General features: G+C 38.3%; 1 protein-coding gene across 11 annotated transcripts in view; it reads left to right on the forward strand.

Moving 5' to 3' along the window:
• NEK10 (NIMA related kinase 10) overlaps nucleotides 1–19,595 on the forward strand; it is a 216,979-nt gene extending 197,384 nt beyond the window's left edge. For all 11 annotated transcript variants that reach the window (XM_023620822.2, XM_070239001.1, XM_070239002.1 and 8 more), the window contains 4 exons: nucleotides 6,556–6,664; nucleotides 8,675–8,727; nucleotides 8,810–8,865; nucleotides 13,507–19,595. In XM_023620822.2, coding sequence (XP_023476590.2) covers nucleotides 6,556–6,664; nucleotides 8,675–8,727; nucleotides 8,810–8,865; nucleotides 13,507–13,555 — 267 coding nt within the window. In that variant the 3' untranslated portion in view covers nucleotides 13,556–19,595. The remainder of the gene's footprint in view (nucleotides 1–6,555; nucleotides 6,665–8,674; nucleotides 8,728–8,809; nucleotides 8,866–13,506) is intronic.
• The last annotated feature ends 350 nt before the right edge of the window (nucleotides 19,596–19,945 follow it).

The following is a 19,945-nucleotide window of genomic DNA, read 5'->3' on the forward strand; positions in this document are numbered from 1 at the left end:
AATTGTAAAAGAGTCATATTATGAAATATTATGGATGGCATGATTTGATGCATGGGATTTGCTTTTCAATTCCTGGAAGTGAGATGAAGTATGAAGGGAAGTGAAGGAGAGAAGTGAAGCAGGATTGGCCATGTTTAAGTTGGATGTCAGGGAAGTGAAGTTTATTATACTGTCCTATCTAATTTTGTAGATGTTTGAAATTGTTTTTGAATTGTTGAATTGTTGTGCCCTGTCCGAGAGCAGCTGGATGAAGGAAATAACTGGGGCTGCATCCTCTGGGGGAAGGGGTGACTTTTTCTAATTTGCACAAAGGCACAGTATGGGTTAGTTGGGTCTCTAACCCTGAGTGGTTCTATCATATAGTCAGGGCCGAGAATTATTCATTATAAGTTACGAATGTCATTTGGACCAAGGATTAAAACAAACCAAAGAATCTAGATCCAGGTGGGAAGCAGATGGCTTTTTAAGCATGCAGCCACACCCATGAGTTCTCAACCTTGGCTGCACTTTAGAATCACCTAGATCTTTTAAACTTTCTGGTGTATAGGCCACGCATCACATAAGTGAAATAAGAATCCCTAGGAGCTGGAACCAGGTATCAGTTTTTAAAGGTTCCAGATGATTCCAATGTGCACCCAAGGTTGAGAACCAGTGGCCTGGTAGGATCAGTGTTTCTCACATGTTGTTGTGCATGTCCATCACCTGGGGATCTTGTTAACGTAGATTCTAATTGAATAGGGTTGGGGAAGGGCATAAATTGTGCTCCCCCAACCAGCTCCCAGGTGATGTCCGCTGCTGCTGATCTAGGGACGCACGTTGTTTAGCAAGGGTATAGAATGAGTGCCTGCCCACTGTGAACTGTGGGATGTGGTCTATCCCACAGACTCGAGACTTTTCGTTAGAAAGACAAGTTGTCTAGTAGGCTAAAATATGTACTCAGATACAATTGCATTCTGGGCCCAAGATTTTGCATTTCTACCAAGCTCCCATGTACTGCCAATCTGCCATTCTACAGACCACACTTTAAGTAAGAAGGTCTAGACAAAACCCAGTGACATTTCTGTGCTGTGGGGTAAATGAGCCAGAACTGCTTCCTGTAGGCATGGGCCTTCCTGGCACTTCTCTTGGGTTCCTAATCTACACTTCAACTCAGATCAGCAAGGTTAAGTTTACCTTATTTAGTACCTAGCAATCTCTTTAATGCCTAACTCCAGGTTTCCAGCTCTTTTCCAGGCAGGCAGATTGCTCCTCTCCTCGGACTTTAATTAATGGCTCTTTATGCATATAATAATTACGCCTTATATTTGCCTAGCCTCATCAGGGTCCCGTGGAGGTCTCATGAATCAGCAGTGCCCAGCGCTGATCTGTTTAAACCAAGTGGAGAAGCTCTTATAGCAGGGTTCTCCTGCCCACCTGGCTCAGACCACCGTTCATCTTCTGAGTGCAGACCTGGGGAAGATGAGCTCCTGGTTGTAATTACCATAGAATAGTGGTTTTGCAGCCTTCTTTCAGTTTTGGAATTCTTTGTTAGAAACACAATCCTTGGTGGAAATGTAAAAACCACAGCAGCAAGACTTCTTCTGGGAGAAGTGAAGGTGAGAGTCGGGGTGCGCATCCCTGGAGCTGATGAGAGACCGTGCGAGTGAAGGAGCACGTGCGTACGTGTTTGAGTGTTTAAGTATAAGCAAATAGCGAGTGTAAATACTGGACATTCAGTTAACAAAGTGGCCTATAAAAACTAATAGGAAAGAGCTGTAGGTTAGGAAAGATGAAAAATAAGGCAATATGTTGTCTTAACATGTTATATAATTCAGTCAAGAAGACAAGGAGCATCTAAAGGAAAAAAGATCCAAGGACTGACAAGTGAAGTGTGATGGAATATGTTGACTATTTCTTACTTTTGGCACCTAATTTCATTTATGTTTGGCTCATTTTCCTTCAGAATCCCACCTCAGTTGATTAGATTCAAAATAATTTGTGTAGTTGTTCTGCACCGAAGATAACCTTATTTTATGACACGGAAAAGAAGATATAGTTTGGGGAATTTAATGAAGATTATATTTGTAGTTTCTCGTGTTTTCTTCTCTTTAGGTTTTACCTAAAAAATACTATATTCTCAATTGGCCAATGAAGTGCTAAAATTGCTCAACACTTGCTCAAAATCAGGTCTTTTTGGGGGGAGGAGGTGGTAACAGTGATATAGTCTGTTCTCTCTAATATTTACTTGACTTGTTCAAAAGTATGTACCTTCATTTGCTCTCTAGAACTGTAAATGTTGATTCAGAGCAGGGGAGCCCGTCATGTCAGTTCAGAAGGAGAGTCTTACACAGTCTTCCAAACAGAACATACGTGCCCAAGACAGGAGGTACACCTCTAAGCTGAATGTTCATTAGGCAAAGAGGGCCACACTGTGCTGGTCTAGAACTGCAGAACCACCTCATTGCCTTGGCCAGCATAGGGGCTGCTGCTTTGAAAAGGTTCTGTTGTATCATCCATTTTCCCACCTACTGGGTAAACCTTTACTCTGCCGTCTGGCATATCTAGAATTGGACTCACCACCTTCTTCCTTCCTTTGTCCACATCGAATATCACTGGAAGCATTCATTTTCCTTCTGCCCAGTCTTTAAAGCCTGCAGTCACTTTCAACTGCTCCACTTTACTTCTTGCGTCCCGTAAGTCATTAACATCTGGAGAGTTTTCATAGTGTAGGTGGTTTTGCTTGACCTTTGATGTTACAGCCCTGGGTTCTAGCCCTGGTCTACCCCTACTAGCTATCCTCCTTGAGCAAATTACCTTACTTCTCAGTTTCCTCATCTGTAAAATGAGGAGAATGCCTACCTTAGAGGGTAGTTGGAAGAACCAAATAGAACATCAAATGTGTCTAGAATGTAGCACATAATCAATGGCCACAGGTGCTACTGTTGGTATCAACTAAGAATATTTGATCTTTTATATCCATTTCTTTCTTTTGGCTGCCACCTAGTGCAAGCTCTTAGTCACAGCCTCTTTGCTGATCTCCTTGTTCTCCAATCCATCTTGCCAGACTAATAGTTAGTTCCTAAACACTTGTTTTTTGTTAGCATACTCAAAGACATTGGTAGCTTCCAGTTTCCTACTTCACCATCTAAACTCTGGGATCTAGCTTTGTAGATCTCCATTATTTGCAAGAGCCTCCTCATGGTCTATTTGCATTCTGGTAATCTCTTCAAAACAGAAATCTGATCACATCACACACACAAACACAGAAAACCGTTCAGGGGGCTCTTTGTATAAAATGCCACAATCCTCAGCATGGTATTCATGGTCTTGTTTGGTGCAGGCTCCACCCCTCTCTCCACCTTCACCTCGTACCACTCTTGCCCTTTGCTGTCTCCACACCAGCCACAAGGGCCTGTCTAAAGCCTGTCCATCTACCATGCTGCTTCCTCCTGAGTTTTTACACATGCTTTTTCGTCTTTCCTCGTTATAATGCTCTTCCTACTCCAGCCTTTACTCTTTCTTACTCATTATTTTGGCTCTCAGCATGTGTTACTCTTTTGGGAAAGCCTTCCCTGGCTAAGTTAAATCTGTCTATCACCTCCTAGAACCACATGCCTGTCCTTCAATGCATTTAGCACAGTCACAATTTCTCATATATCCAGGTGGATATTTTACAGTCGTATTTCTCCCTAGTTAGGCAGTAAGCTCCAAGAGTACAATTTTTGGTCACCATTGGTGTTTTTTTTTTTTCATTGTTTGGATCTTTGCTTGGCACATAATAGTTGATAAAAAAAAAAAAATACGCACTGAATTAATGAATGGTACTTGCCTTCTTCCCTTCGACCTGAATCCCCACACCTCCATAGCATGGACTTAAGTCATATCCGTTTCATCACTTTGCCACTAAACATGCAGTGCCTAGCCTTTGCCCTCAAGTTCCTCTCACCTGGAATGTCTGCTTCACTTTCTTCCATCCACCCAAATCCATTCTTCGAGGCTTAGCTCCAAGGTTTCTTCTACAGAGCCTCTGAAAACCATACTACTCTTCACGAAGCATCCTTCTTTTGTAAGTTTAGAACTCACCATGTCATTTCATATTTAATTTTTTATTGCATCACCCTGTTGTTTCATGTACAGTTAGTATAGTTTCCTAGTCAAATTGCAAGTCTCATGGAGGCCAGATCATTTCTGTGTCTTCCTTGGTGCCCAGCATGATGCTAAGAAGCTGAGTAGATCATCAGTGTATGTGCATTGAACAGTTTTCATCTCTGTTTTACAAAACCTACTCAAATCATAACACATAGTAAGTGGCAAAAAAGATTTGCTGAAAGAATATGTGTGTCAAAAAACTGAACTGCCAAAGGAAGAAGTTCTGGGAAATTCCTAGAATAAAAATAAATGTGTCTGGGATTCAAACATGGGATTAATGAGTTTTAGTCCCTGCCTTTCCCCATGGGCCCATCTCCCTGAGGATTTCAGTTCTTAAGCCAGAGGAGACTGCTCATGTGACACAAGCACTGGAAACCTCAAACGCCCCTCTCTTCAAGGTTTGAATCATTGAAAAGGACTAGTTCTTGTCGTCTTAAAATGACTATCTTGACCTCTCCAGGTCACAATTAACACACTTTACTGTGCAACTTTAAACATCTACTTGTTTGTGAAATCTTTCTGATTCTAAGTTGTACACTTAATAATTAAGTTGACTTAAATAAGCTTTCTATAATTAGGATGAGCATTTCAGGCAGCCAAATTAAATCTTATGCTCAACCATATGAAAAACAATCCTATGTAAAGTCATTTGAAAGGAAATCATTTTCAGCATTACAAGACTTATTAAGAAGCTTAGTTGGTGCAACCTACTAGTTTGGATATGAGAAATACGGAATGCTTAGGACTATCTCTGTGGCATCCTAACAGAACTGATGAGAAAATTATTAAGCGTGTGACTATCAGATCCTCCTGCATTACAGTATGTTACAATCTTGTCATTGTACAGATGGGTTATTAATTTTATCAGCTGTCACTGAAGTAAGGAAAACAAAATTTCAAGAATAAAAAAGGATGGAACCATATTTTTTTCTAAAGTGTAGTGTTTGGCAACATGGAGACTGAAAAATACAGATATGATTTGTATTTACAGTATGCAAAGTACATTAGTGAAATAATTATCAATGGCTAATATAAAATGTTTTTATTAAGGTATCAAATACATAATGCATACAGTAAGATTTGTACACAGCTCCATGAAATTTTACATATATATTCACCCATGTGACCACCACCCACACAAATATGCAACATTTCCATCTCCAAGAAAGCTCCTGCCTTCCTTTCCCCAGTCAAACCCCACCATCTACCACCGTGCAATCATTATTTCAGTCTCTATCACCATTGGTTAGCTTTGCCTGATTGTGAAAACATCTACAAGTAGGCTCATACATCACATGTTCTTTTGTGTCTGGCTTATTTTGCTCCACAGTCATTCATGTTGCTGTGTGTATCCAGTTTGTTCTTTTTCACGCTTTGCAGAATTCCATTGGATAAGCACACCACAATATATCTATCTATCCTTCTGTCTGTGGACATATGAGTTTTTCCACTTATTGGTTATTATGAAGAAAAGTGCTACAAATATTCTTATGTATGTGTTTTGGTGGACAGAAGTACTCATTTCTCTTGTGTATATACCTAAGAGTGGGATTGCTAGGTCATAGGGTAGGCGTATGTTGTATAAGTAATATATATTCCCAAACATTTTTCTCAAGTGATTGAACAATGATATATTTTAATTCATGAACAGAGGATGTTAATCAAAGCTAACTGCTGTTACATAGTATAAATTGTGCCTTTTGTTGCTGGTTTATTAATATAGAATGACATTTTAAAATTGTGTTATATTAACACAGGCACAAAAGCTTGGCCAACCCAAGTGCTGGTTGGAATCAAAGGTGAAAGGAAGTTGAAAAATGTGTATAGACTCAAATTCCATTTAAAAAATTCAGCTTTACAGAAGGGCATTAAACAATTGGAACTTTAATAGATTCTGCCATTTGGTGATTTACCCTTTCTTTCAGACTGTTGGAAATTAATGTTTCAAGATTAAAATTAATTACTAGTGATTTAGAAAAGCATATTAAGAAACTTGTTTGCCTTGGTCAGGCAAGAAGGCATTGTTCAAAGCAGTTACAGGATCGTGATTTGGGCTAAACATACTCTGTTTAACAACTGGAGTTTCTTCTTCCTGCTCCTGAGAAAAGTAACAGTTTGATATCCTAGTTCATGCTATTATTTTTCTATCCATTTTTATGTTGCTTTCATAAAGCTATAAAGTGTAAAGTATTTTTTTCATATGACCAGGGAATTGTCTAACTTGCTTTCACTATAATTTGCCTGCCTCCAATGTGTAAGTTTTTTTGGAAGGAAGACATGTCTTTATCTATTTACAAGGGACTGAAGACCACAGAGCACTAAATTTTCTGCACAGAGACATAGGGAAATGGAAAACCCCACCCAGAGGACTCCTGTCGTTTTCTTCTGAGTGTAGAATAAGATGTCGTTCTGCTTTTTCTGTTTCAGTTATCTCAGGGGTCTCCAGAACCGATTGAGCCCAACGTTTTCACAGCAGATTATCATTTATCATGTCATTCGTCAGGAGGACACAGCCTGTCCCCAAATGACCCGGCAGGTAATGGTCGTCAACACAGGAAATCTGGCTTTCACAAAGAGATATATTGTTTGGATCAACAGCTATCCTTAAAAGATTATCTTCAGTTTAAAAGAAAAATAGAGCTTATTTCGATTATCTATGGCAATAGCTGGAAGGGACATATAGTAGGAATCCAGAAATTCCCTGAGATTTATTTTACCCAGTTGGAGCAGCTTCCTTGATCATTTATTAATACCGTAAACAAACATCAGAATCTGTGTGGGTGAATTGTATTTCCTTTTATTTTTTTTTGCTTATCTGATGACAGGAAATCAAATGCCCAAAAGCATCCAGGGAGATAAAAAGCAGGAATGAAGAGTTCGAATATTTAAAACAGAGAAAATGTAAAAGTTATCTCAAGAATCCACATCAGATATATATATATATATTTTCTTTTTTGCATAGATCTCACATAGGGAGGCAATATAGCATAGGTATTAAAGGTGAAGATTCTGGAAACCTAGATGCCTAGATTCAAATCACAGGTCAAGCATTTAGTAGTGGACTGTGGGCAAATTATTTGACCTCTAAACCGCCGTTTCCTTGCCTGTAAAATCAGAGGCTACAAATGGTGGCTGCCCCATAGGGTTATAGTGAGGGTCCGTGGAAACAGGTGAAAAATGCTTCACCGTTAATGGGGACTCAGTGTAACGTAACGCTTCTTGTGACATTTGAACTCCCAGCAGAGGTTTTCAAGCCTCTCTGAGGCTTCAGAATTCCTAGATAATTTTTGAATCCCTGTAAACTCTGATTACGTCACTCAGTGGAATGGATAGAAGTGGAGCTTTTACAGTTAAAGACTTGCCATCTCCCCATCTGTGAAAGGCACTCACTTCTGTTGTGCTTTTGTTGTTGCTTAATTTAGGCAAATCACTTCACGTATGAATTATCAAACTTCCTCTAAGTCTTGGACTCCTAGCATAAAGCTAACCTGTGTGGGCAGAATTTCACTTAAAATAGTTCCTGAGAAATCTTTAAGATCAAGTTAACTGTTGTCTAAAGTCATTTGCTTTCGATAGCGTCCCCAAGGCAGGTCAGTCAGTCTGGAGGCCAGACATCCTACAATAGCAGCTCGGGGAAGTTTCTCAGTGGCCTGAGAGTGAGCTGACAGACTCTTCCATGGCAGCTGGATGCCCCACCCCAGAGCATACCAGGCACATCCCTTGTCATAGCAGGCTCGGCAAAAGCAAAGAGGCAGGGCCTGGGGGTCCTTTGGGGAACACCTTTAAGCTGGACTTTAAAAATGAGCTGCCGGGATTCACATCCTCATGCCTCCTCGCAACCTTCAATCCATTCTCTTTTGTCTCCCCCTAAGTGGCAGAGGAAATTCTGGGCCTCCACATACGTCACTGTTGATTGATTTGACTGGAAGCTGGTCAACATTGCTTTGGGTGGCCCCGCGGTGGGTTAAGGTGCTGATATATCATACTTAGATGAAACATCAAAAGAAGTATTGTCTTGTGGCATTAAATGTATTTTATTTTTGTCTAGGCAGCCATATGAAAGGGTCAGATCTTTGTTGTCTTTCCTTGTGTATTTCTGCCTCCCTGTAAGAATTTCGTTCTAACACATATCTACCCTTTTGCCTTATGGATTAGGGAGAGTTTCTTAAGCAGAAAACTCACCCATCAAGTAGTTTCTGTTTGGAATCACTCTGCACCCATCCTTAACATGCACATGTGCACGAGTGTGTACATGCGCACGCACACACACACACCCCTAACTTAATTGGCCAATTTATACCAGGAGCAATGCCCATAAATCTTGTGTACTATTTTGCCATGGCCACCCCGAAAGCAGCCAGTTATTAAAGGAAGAGAAACAAAGAGTTTGAATATTCAAAACCAAGATAATTTGAAATGGGCTTGTAAGCACTCATCTTCATCATTAAGAAATTGACCTGCTTTTGCTGCAGTTGAGTCATAATTGCCAATAAGTCTAACTAAGAAAATGTGAACCAAATGTCAGAGTTTCCATAATTTATTTCAGATCTACCCACCAGCTTTGATTTGGAGGAGGGAGTAACATATGAACAGATGCAGGTAAGGTTTTTGCAACGCCTCTGAATGATTTTATTCTGTTGCTTTTAATTCAATACTAACCTGATTTTTGTTTCATCTTTAGACTGTGATTGAAGAAGTCCTAGAGGAAAGTGGTTATTACAATTTTACTTCTAACAGGTGAGATCTAGAGTTTGCTTTCAAATGTGAGATCAATCAACACCCGTGGATGTTAGATCTGATTTCTCTATCCTGGACTCAAGAAGGATTTTTTTCCCAGCTTTTTTTTTAAACAGTTTTAAAAAATATCTTGGCTTAGACTAGACATTACCATGGGTAGACTGTATGTTGCCCATCTTTTTCTTTTAAAATTTTTTTAGGAAGATTAGCCCTGAGCTAACATCCACTGCCAATCCTCCTCTTTTTGCTAAGGAAAATTGGCCCTGAGCTAACATCGTGCCCATCTTCCTCTACTTTATGTATGTTGCCCAGCTTTTGTATGGATGCAGCTGCTTTATTCTCTCTTAAAAAGGAAAAGGTAATCACTTAGTAGTAATTTACTCCCATAAAAAATAATGAAATGGAAAAGCATTTCCAGATTGTTTTTTTAATTAAGCATTTGTTTGTTCCATTCTAGAAGAACTGTAAACTCAGATTTCCATCACTGAAATCTACCCATTATTTGTGTAGAATGCAAGGGGGAAAATGCAACTAAACAGAACCACTTGCGGTGAATCTAAGGCGTGTTTGTGGGAAAGAGATTTGTTGTTATGCGTTGCCACTTGCTTACCCTAAATAAGAAACTTCAGTTTACTGGGGCTGTATGTTATCTTCTAATGTGACTGTTATTGGTGCTCTAAAAATATACTCTATTTTATCAATTTCATCCAGTTCTGGATTCCTGCAATTTTGCTGTTGGGCATAAAGATTTGAGTACAATTACTTTATTTGAAAGGCAATTCCAGGAAGCACTGGCAGGGGAGTGAAGAAATAATTCAATAAAGTTTTCATTTTCAAGAAAGTTACCATTGAGTGACTAGAGCTTGATCCCACAGGGGAAATCTGTGGGATCCAGAGAGCCAGTATAGACTGTGTACCTCAGTTAGCCCACTCAAAGAGAGAGGGAGCTGGGGTATTTGTCCTCCAATTTCCATCATTCTGTTTGAGGTCATTCCCTAGAGGATGTTAGTTCCCTGGCGTTTCTGGCCCCTGTAAAGGTGGACCAAGTAGATTCTCAAGGCCGGAGAAATCCTCAGGAAAAGAAGTTCAGGTGCTGGCAGTTGGAAATCAGGCCAGTATGCTTTGAAGTGCTATGGGTGAGGGGATATGGGCACTGACAGTATCTACTCCACATGAGTGGTCTCTTGACTTTTTCAAGGAGCCCAACATAACTGAATCATCAAACTGATTGTAAACAACCACATAAGCATTCTATAAGGGCTCAACATTGCTGTGGAGGCACAGTCCTGTGGAGTTTGTTCTCCCAAAGTGGCCTTTTATGCCTGAAGGAACTGCCTTTTGTTCCAGCTAGTGAAGCTATTTTGTGACTGCTATTTAAATTATTCTAGAAGTCTTCCCCTAAAATAACTATTAGCCATGGTGAGAGAGAGAGAGATCTCAAGAACATCCTGTTAAGGTCATTATGTGGAAATGAGATTCTTTTTTGAGATTAGTTCAGTCTCCAATATTTTCTTTTTACTTCTCCTATTTCATCTAGTTGTTCTTCTGAATCACACATTAGATTATTCAACTGCTTGCTCTTTTGGCTTGACAATATATTTCCAAAATACTACCTTTGTAAATTTAGTTCTGTTGTGATTTGTAACTGCAGAGAAATGATGAGTCAGTCTCATTTTCTAAAGGTATATTGTTAATAGAAATTTCCATAATCACTCTCCTCCCACCATCCCTAGAGAGATTTTGAGTTTTCATTTTCAACTCTTGGGCCGAGTACATCCAGCCTTTCATAAATAGTATGAATGTTTCTGTTCTTGACTCTCAGCATCTTATTATTTCAAGTGCCCTTGGCTTGTAAAGGGGGCAGAGGTCACTCTTGTCATGTTTTTATCTACATTTTCTCAGAGACTCAGGATCATAGGCAATGAATAACTTCGTATTTTTGCAGAAAATCAACTAAATATCAATAAAAAGCCAGGTGTATAAGGAACTTAGGGAAGCTTTTACAAGAGCTGTTATTTTTCCTTTTTAAATAATAATTTCATGGAGCCAGCCCAGTGGCATAGTGGTTAAGTTTGCACGCTCTGCTTCCTTGGTCTGAGGCTCACAGGTTCAGATCCTAGGCACAGACCTACACACCACTCATCAAGCCATGATGTGGCAGCATCTCACATACAAATTAGAGGAAGATTGGCATAGACGTTAGCTCAGGGTGAATCTTCCTCACCAAAAAAATGAACAAACAAACAAACAATTAATTAATTTCAGTCTTATTTTTAAATTTTTATCCTTTTCTAGTTCTACTATCAAGTTTTTGAAAAATCAAACATTACTTCTACTTCCAAAGATATATTCCTGTATTAAAAGAATTGCAAATTTTTGTATTATGATAAATAGATAATAAAATGCCTAAAAAATGGGGGCCAGCCCTGTGGCCGAGTGGTTAAGTTTGTGTGCTCCACTTCCACGGCCCAGGATTTCGCTGATTTGGATCCTGTGTGTGGACATGGCACCACTCATCAGGCCATGCTGAGGCAGCATACCACATAGCACAACCAGAAGCACTCACAACTAGAATATACAACTGTGTACCAGGGGCTTTGGGGAGAAGAAGAGGAAGAAAAAAAAGGAAGATTGGCAACAGATGTTAGCTCAAGTGCCAATCTTTACCAAAAAATGCCTAATAATGAAGGCAAAAAATTATTTACAATTATATTCAGAATTCTAAGTCATGAAGATATGATTTAAATGGTCAAGTTCAAGCAAAATATGTTGGATATGACATAAAATTTTCTTAAAATCCTCCAAAATAAAATAAATCACTCATTGTAAAATCCATATAGCCATAGTGTTCCCTTTTCAGCTTCTAATAACAATGATAGAATATATCTTGGGAGAAACAGTCTTCACAGTTTACTAGTAAAAATAACCCTTGGCTTGTGAATAAAGCCATTGCTTGTTTACTGGTGTTCCCAATTAATTCTCAAGAAATATGTCAGACTCGGCTTAGAAGTACCTAATACTTCACAAGCTGGAAATACACATAATTCCAAGTATGAATCAGATCAGCTGTGACAGTCATGATTTTTCCATAGTCAAAGGATAGAGGATGCTAAATATCACAGGACATGTTGAGATTTTTAGACTCAATATTTAGAATCAGTAGAATGTATTTTCCCAAATAGGTTCCATAGAATAGCCAGGATTATCAAACATGTTAATAGATGTTCCCTGAAAAATAAAATTTTTTGACCAAATAGATTTGGGAAACTCTGAATGTACGATTTTCCCTTTTTGGAGAATGTTGACACACATTGCCATATAAAAGACTCTGAGATGTACTGTAGGAAAGAAATCTGTTGACCTTGTTCATCTCAGTGATTACTCATCTTTCACTTGGAACAAAAGTTGAGAAAAGCTGCCCTAGTAATACGGTTAGAAATGGGAAGCATTGTTTTAACTCCTCCACGAGTATCTAGTCATATCTGCAATTGTTTTCATTGTCATTGTCATCATCATTGCAAAATGTTGTTAAATGACCTTGATTAATCACCACATGGAGAGAATTACATATGCAATTCCTGTATTACTCAAGTTTACAACTTAAGACTATCAGTTCAAACTTATGCACACATCTACAAAGCATCCAGACAGCAACTAAAGCATTAAGCCAAGATATGGCACATTTTCAGCTTAGATCATAGAGTTTATATTTAGTTAGGGATAGAGAGATGCCATTTTCAAACCAAAAGTCTCAGGATAAAGCCATTATCTAGCTACTAGCTATCTTTGGGGAAGATTTCTAGAACGGTTTAAATAATGGGGAGACTACTTGGGCAGTTGGTAGGAAGAATGTCTCAGGCACAAAATGCTGCATTAGCTAAAGAAAATGGTAACAGAAACAGAAATAGTAGCAAGGATCTGTAACCAAAATGGGGGATTCCTCATTTCTAGGAAGGGGAAGTAGGACTGAGTGGACAGGAAGAAAGTACAAAGAAAATGAAACAAAGTAAAAAACAAACTTGCCAGCCCAGCGTGAGCTCTAGTGTTGATCATTTGCAGGGTTGTACAATTAACTGTACATGTATAAACATTTAGCTTCCTTACCAGAAGGATACAGCCTAGCTTGCTTTAATTTTATCATTGTTGTTTGTGAGAGTAAAACTGTTTAAATTCTGTGAGTGAATAGATGATAAGCGTATCATCCTTATGTACTTAAAAGTATATATTAATGTTTCATTTTGTAACAATGCAATAGGTATTGAGAAGTACTGATATATAATATAAAAAGAAATCTACATCCAATCAACTTGTGCTTTTTCCCCGAATTAACTAATGAACAAGTAAAACAGATATTTAATGTACATAGGCATTTAAATGTACAAGCTGCTTTGAATGTTTATTTTTCCACTATAAATGGGTATCCATTCCTATTGAGTGCATAATTTGAGGAAGACAATGTTAACACTGAACTTTAATAAAAGGTAGCTTTCTAAAAATGTCCGCCTTCTATTATGTTTAGAATCACCTTTTTATTTATTGTGAATTATTTGCTGACATACCTGAGTGACTGCTTTTGAAATGGAATGTGTGAACTAAAATATTTGTGACTACAGAGAACTCTTTCCACTCTGAATCTTCTAGGTATCACTCCTATCCGTGGGGGACCAAGAATCACCCAACCAAAAGATGAAAATGCTGTGTTTTGAATGGATTTGATTTTCCCCATGAAGTTCAAGTTCTGGACTTCAGCTACTGCTGCAAGATGCCCAAGGATGGGGTGCTGCTAAAAGAGAGTGGAAGAGAAAAGACCAAGATGCCATGGTGCCCGCAGGACCTCTTTCTGGAGGTCTGGTGTTAGGCTATATGACGGCTGTGTGCTTGGAGGCTCCATTCCTAGGACACATTATATACAGGATGACAGCGCTCTCAGTGTGCTCCTGGAAGAAAATGCTGCACAATTCATCTGTGGGAAGAAAACCCACTCCTCACAGAAGTTTCCTCCAAGTTAAAAAGAAAAACAAAACCTTGTCATATTTTTCAAAGGAATATTTTATACTTAGGATTGCTGAAACTATGTTTAAAGGCATCTAACCTTCTATGTATAAAAAATAGTTTTAGATAAAGAAAATTATAGGACTCAAAATAATAATATATTGGGTGATTCACTGTATCTCTTTATTTTTTTTAATCCTAAAAGAAATTCAAAATATGTGATTGAATTGTTTTTGTTTTTGTTTGTTTTAATGAAAGGATTGGTTCTCTCTTAAGCACTTAGGTGCTAGTGGTCTTGAACCGTGATAAGGTGTAGACAGTATTTGTAACCTTGCACAGCCTTTGGGAATAACTGTCAAATTGTCAAATTGTCAAATTTAAGGTAGACTAATAGAATATATTGATGTCCAGTGTGTATATGTACATATATGTGGGGGGAAGGGGGAGTTTTGACTAGGCTAATGCTTTGCTGCTAATCAAATTTATAATGTTTTTAGAGCACTTTGAAGGGTTCATAGAATCTATGAGAGAGATGCAATGTTCCTTATTCTAAGTTCCTCTTTACTAAAATTACCTACATTGTTTTAAAACTTTTATCATTTGGGAATTTGAAATGAAAATAAGTTATATAATAAAGCACAAGTTCCTTCTTTATTCATTGAAATGTCCCTAAAAAAGAGAAATCAGATGCCAGTGTCCCATTCCTGTAGGGAGCATTTATGATGAAAATTTTCTGGATTCTCATTGGGCTAAAGTCTCTTCAACTGGCTTCTTATAACTGGTGTAATGTCAAGAAAGGCCCTTATTGCCAAATCAGACTGCACTTCTGACTACTTAAAGAACATTTTGATTCTATATAATTAGTCATCAGAAAGCTGAAATTATGCTTTTTATTTACTTCTCACTGAGTTCTGTTGTTTTTATTTGTATAGGTATATTTTTAGCACAACTAAATAGAATTTAGTTAAATATATTTACAGTGGTTGAAGCACAATAATCTTTTGTGTAGTATGGAAAAATCTCAATGCGAATCCATGCTATTTTTAAAATTAGTATATTTAATACTTACGTGATATCCAAATTCCCTTTAACCAGTGTCTTTTAAGATTGCCAATGAATCTTTGTCTTTAAACCAAATTAGTAATTACAAATACACTGTAATTTAAAATAATAGATGCAAGTGCAGTAACGGAAAATTTCAGTTTCAGCTTTCAAACCAATTCCATCCATATGTGAAATTTACATGTGAAATCAAAATGCTGTGATTTTGTTGACTTAAACCAGGCAAAATTTTATTCCTATTCCAACTTAACTTGAACCTGCACTATTATCTTTCATATCTTTTCGTGTATGAAAGAGGCACATTTCCTCGTTGTGTAGGAGACACAGGCCTACAGGGGCGCGTATTTTAATTGTGATAGAAGCCAGTATCTAGAAATGAATCGAGCTACAGGACGAAAGTCTGAACAATAAATTTCTTTCTCAAATGATAATGTATAGTAAAATAGAATAGTATTCAGAGCTTACAGCTTGATAAGAAAAGAGAAATTATTTATTTGAAGGTATTTTTAAATGCATACAGTTGACCTTATTGACCAGACAGGGAGCAAAATGTTTCTATTTAACTAACTCTTTTAGACCATACGAATGGCATTTATTATGCTAGAAGCTAGTAAGAAGTCACAAAAATAAGCAAATGAATGTCCTTTTTAATAGCAGCGTTAGGCCACCAATTCTATGCTGGAGATGCATTCTTTTGCCGAAGTGATGAATGTGTTCTATTTGAATCCCCGCTTAAACTACCACCGTCACTGAATCAACATTCTCCCAGTGCAAGACCTAACCTTTAAGGGAAAGTTAGGGGCTGGGAAGGGAGCCTTTCGTGTGTGGCGTCACATCCCAACAATGAAGTTAACTTTTCAAAAGCCCTCACTTTCTAACCTTCCAACAAGGAGCCCCTCCCCTCACAATAAAACAACAATGATCATTTTATTTTGACTATCTGAACCGTGCAGAGAAGTTGTTACTTGAACTTAATAGGCCTCATAAGCTCTTTTTGATTGCATTTAAAAATGTGCTCTTCCTTTTGTATAATTTTTAATTATTTGCTGTGTGATGAGATCCCTGTGAACTCATCTAATTCTCAGTCACTGAATATTTGTATGGGACAGAATATGAATCAGGCCTTTCAGATCACTTTCGAGACACAAATACTTCAGTGAGTTATATTTTGATCCACCAGCTCTAACTGAATATGTGTACTTGAAACCTTCATTTGCTTTTTAAAAGCAAAATGTTCCATTCTCAGGGAAGTGACTGCAGCCAGCTTATGTGCTTACTGGCTGTTGACCTGGTCTTCTTCCAGATGTGTGCTATTTAGTTAGAGATCCTCAGGGAATAGTAACATCCACACTAGACCCAGTGCTCATGGATAAATTTCAGAAACTTTCTAGAGAAATGCTGCTGGAGTTTAATGTGACGTTTGTGTGGCATTGGGCAGTGTGAACAATCTGTTTTGCATTCTAAAGCAGAACCTAATTAAGAAGCCCTGTTATGAAGTCTTACCCAATGATGGAACTGATTAGGAGTTAAGGTCTTCCTAGAGGTACCTCCTAGAGGTACCATTTATGACTTATTAAATACTATGAATTTTGATATTCAAAAACAAATACAGGACTGGTTGATTATGTGCAATTACAGCAATATCATCAGTTAATCACTACTTATATTTAAGATGTGTGAAGGCAATAATATTGTTTAGTCAGTTCTATCAGTATTAATATCATGGAATCCACATCCTTCTTTTTGATTGCTGAATTGCAAAATATGTTTACCGCTATTTTTCTCTTTTATTTGGAGTGGTCAGGATTAAATATGCTGGATTCCTTTAAAAATGACTTCAGCTTCTATTTGAAGGCAGGAAAACTTCTTTTTAAGCTACTTGTATTGTTTGCCTTTTTTTTTTATAGTGTATATTCATGAGCACAGAAATTGACTGTGGAAACAGGCAAGTCAAAGGAATCAGGGCAGAATCAGCTTCTTGGCATCCTGGAGATGCAGCTATGAAGGGCTCCTAAGAAAGGGAAGCTCAATGCTTCCATATATGGACCTTGACTCTGGGTGAAATTCCGTTCAAATATGAAATTCTTCATGTTCGACAACTAAATGTGATAATAAGCGTATTCTACATATACATTTATGATCTCTTTCAGATTATATACTTTGATGGAAATTACATCGTTTTGGACAGATTATTTTTTCAATTGAAATGTGCTGCTAACAGTATGCTTACCCTTGAAGGCTGTTTTTCAGGATGATAGGAAGACACAAATGTCTCAGGGAAGCACCTTTGTGATAACGGAATTCTTATATGTCATTACAGTTAAATTGCATGTTGTAAATATGACTGTTATGATTGATTACATTCCTGCTGTGATGTTGTTTTGAGATTTTCAAGAGGGACAGGAAGGATTTTATGATTTTGGTGGGGTGACTGATGGCTGTTGCAATTTTACACTCCGTCTGGGTCCACGGACAGTAGTTGTTTTTAAAGGTGAAGATAACGCACCCTAAAATCTTAGCAGCATTCTTGGTATGTGAGGTATGCTAGATTTTTTTAACTACATATATGCAGCAATTAACTAATAATAGAATTTTTTAAATACAGTTTCTCGCTTTATTCTAAAAGTCAATGAACTCTCTTCTCTATTGAAAACTGAATATTATTCCTCTAACCATGACAAGCTACCTTTTTCCCATTTTGTGGTATGAAGCTTTGCACTGTGCCCAGGAATTGTATTTAGAGGTAGCAGAAGTGTCTCCTAGCAAATACATGGCTCTTTAGATGCTATCATTTGGAAGTAGCTTACCCTTGTTTCCTCTGAACAAAGAGAAGTTTTGTCTTGATAGAAAATCACTGTCATTTTGACAGGTAATCATCAAAACTAGATGGATCCTTGGAATTGATCTGGAGAGTTCACAAATGAAAAATTAGCTGAAGCTTTTGCAAACGTGTGAGGAACTGGTCCCAAAAAATAAGTAGAGAGAGGTTTGTCCAAGAAATAACAAGAGGAACACACGTTTTAAGGCCTTAGCAACTGTGAAGTCAATCTGTGAAGGTCACTTCTATAATAATATTCTGAACCCTTGACTTAGTTCTACATTTCAAGCGCTGTTTGAGTCGGGATTCTGAAAAAGAATATAAGACTTATAAATGGCTTGAAATTTTAGCTTTCCTTGCCCTCCTTGCTCTCTGAGTTTACCTTATACTTTAGCAAATTCTGAAGGAAATGGAGCTGGTTTAGGGACACTTCTTGTCAAGAAGGAACATATGAAGTATTTGTATGAACCCAACATTGCACTGAGGGAGGTGAATGAATGTAAGCACTCAGAAGTGAAATCCTAACTTGTGAAGATGAAGATGAATCTTTCAGGAGGGGAGATGATCCTCAAATAAAAACTGCTTTGAGAAGTTGGAGGGCAAGCAGAAGGCAAACGGTTCCCCAGTGCCTGGCATTGCCCAGCAGGCAACAGGCCAGTCACAGGGTGGGAAGTGATTGGCAAGGGGCCAGGAACTTGAATGCTTCCCGCTGCAGGGTCTCCTGGGAGCAGCTGAGCCAATCTTTCCCCAGCATACAGTTATCCTTGAACCATTATATTGGCACTGTCACCAGTAAGTTGACCATCCAGAATAGCAGCAGATGGCTTTCTAAGGCTCCCCAGTAACTTGATGGTTAACTCTTTAGGACAGGCTCCCTATGAAGCATTCTAAAGATATTAGACTCCCTGAAGAAGCAGTTTTGTCCACCATTAAGTGAACGTGCTTCTGCCCTAGCGACCATGTTTTCTTCCCCATCTTTCATCCAGGGCCTCAGGCCCATTTCATCTGACAATGCAAATTTTACAGACATATATGTGGAACTTAAATAGGTAAATTCAGACAGATTTGAATACGTTTACATTTAGCTAGATTAGAAAAGGAACATTTCAAGATACTGCAGTTGTTTGCAAGTAAGCTAGCTGATAATCAGGCTGTAGAAAGATTCCATCATGTAGCTTTCCCAAGATGGGAAAGAAAAAAATCACTTAAAAATCTTTTCAGTGCATTTTGTTTACTGACATTTAGTGAATCCAAACTGAATTATGATGCTTCCTGTATCCTGTTGTTCCCAGTGGTGAGTTTGTGAGGATCAAAAAGAACAGAGCTGTCCTCTGAAAAGAAGGGCAGCCCCTCATCTCGTGCCTAGAACTTCTAGTCTCTGGACAGTATCAGGTCCAAGATAAAAGCTTGTGTCCACAGAATGGAAAAGTACTTTCAATTTGCTTTTTTCCCCTCAGCCTCTGAGAGAGCATCTTACTCTCTTCCAGCTCCATCCCCAGGCCTCTCTCCTGTTGGCACTACCTCCTCCCCATTCCTATCAGAGGAAGAGACTGTGACAAAGTTTCCTGCAGGGAGCACTGTGTTGTTAGAGGGAATATTTGTAGTTCTGTGATGGTGTGTGATATGGAAGGCAGAAGGATGAAGGACTCCTCTACACATGATTGTGTCCTAAAGCCTCCAAAACGCTTCCTGCATGAGCACACGGAGATGATGGAGTTGGAGGCCTTGGAAGAGAAGAAAAATGGAATGCTTCTATGAAAGATTTTATACAAAAGATTCAAGTGGCCTTTATTTTTGCTATTGCTTAAATATGCTCTGTAAAATGCTAAAGAAAATTAAAAATTTATTTTCAACCTTATTGGAAAAGAATTTCTCTTATGTCAAGAATTTACAGCAAACGGTCATCTCTTTTCTCTCACCAGCTCCCCAAATCTCTCCTTTTATGCTTTTAAGTGTTTTGATTAGAAAAAAGTTCAAGCAGGCAATTATATATGATTTAAGCTCAAATGTGTCCTGCAGCAGTGGGACACATAGCAATTATCTACTGCCACAGATGTGGCATAAAAGGCATCTTAAAACTTAATGACTTAAAATGACAAGCATTTATTGTTTCTCATGTGTCTGTAGGTCAGCTAAGAGATGTTTTGCTGATCTGAGACAGGCTTAGCTGATTTCCACTGGGCCCGCTCATGTGTCTATGGTCAGATG

Source organism: Equus caballus, chromosome 16 (genome assembly GCF_041296265.1).
Source record: "Equus caballus isolate H_3958 breed thoroughbred chromosome 16, TB-T2T, whole genome shotgun sequence".
Lineage (NCBI taxonomy): Eukaryota > Metazoa > Chordata > Mammalia > Perissodactyla > Equidae > Equus > Equus caballus.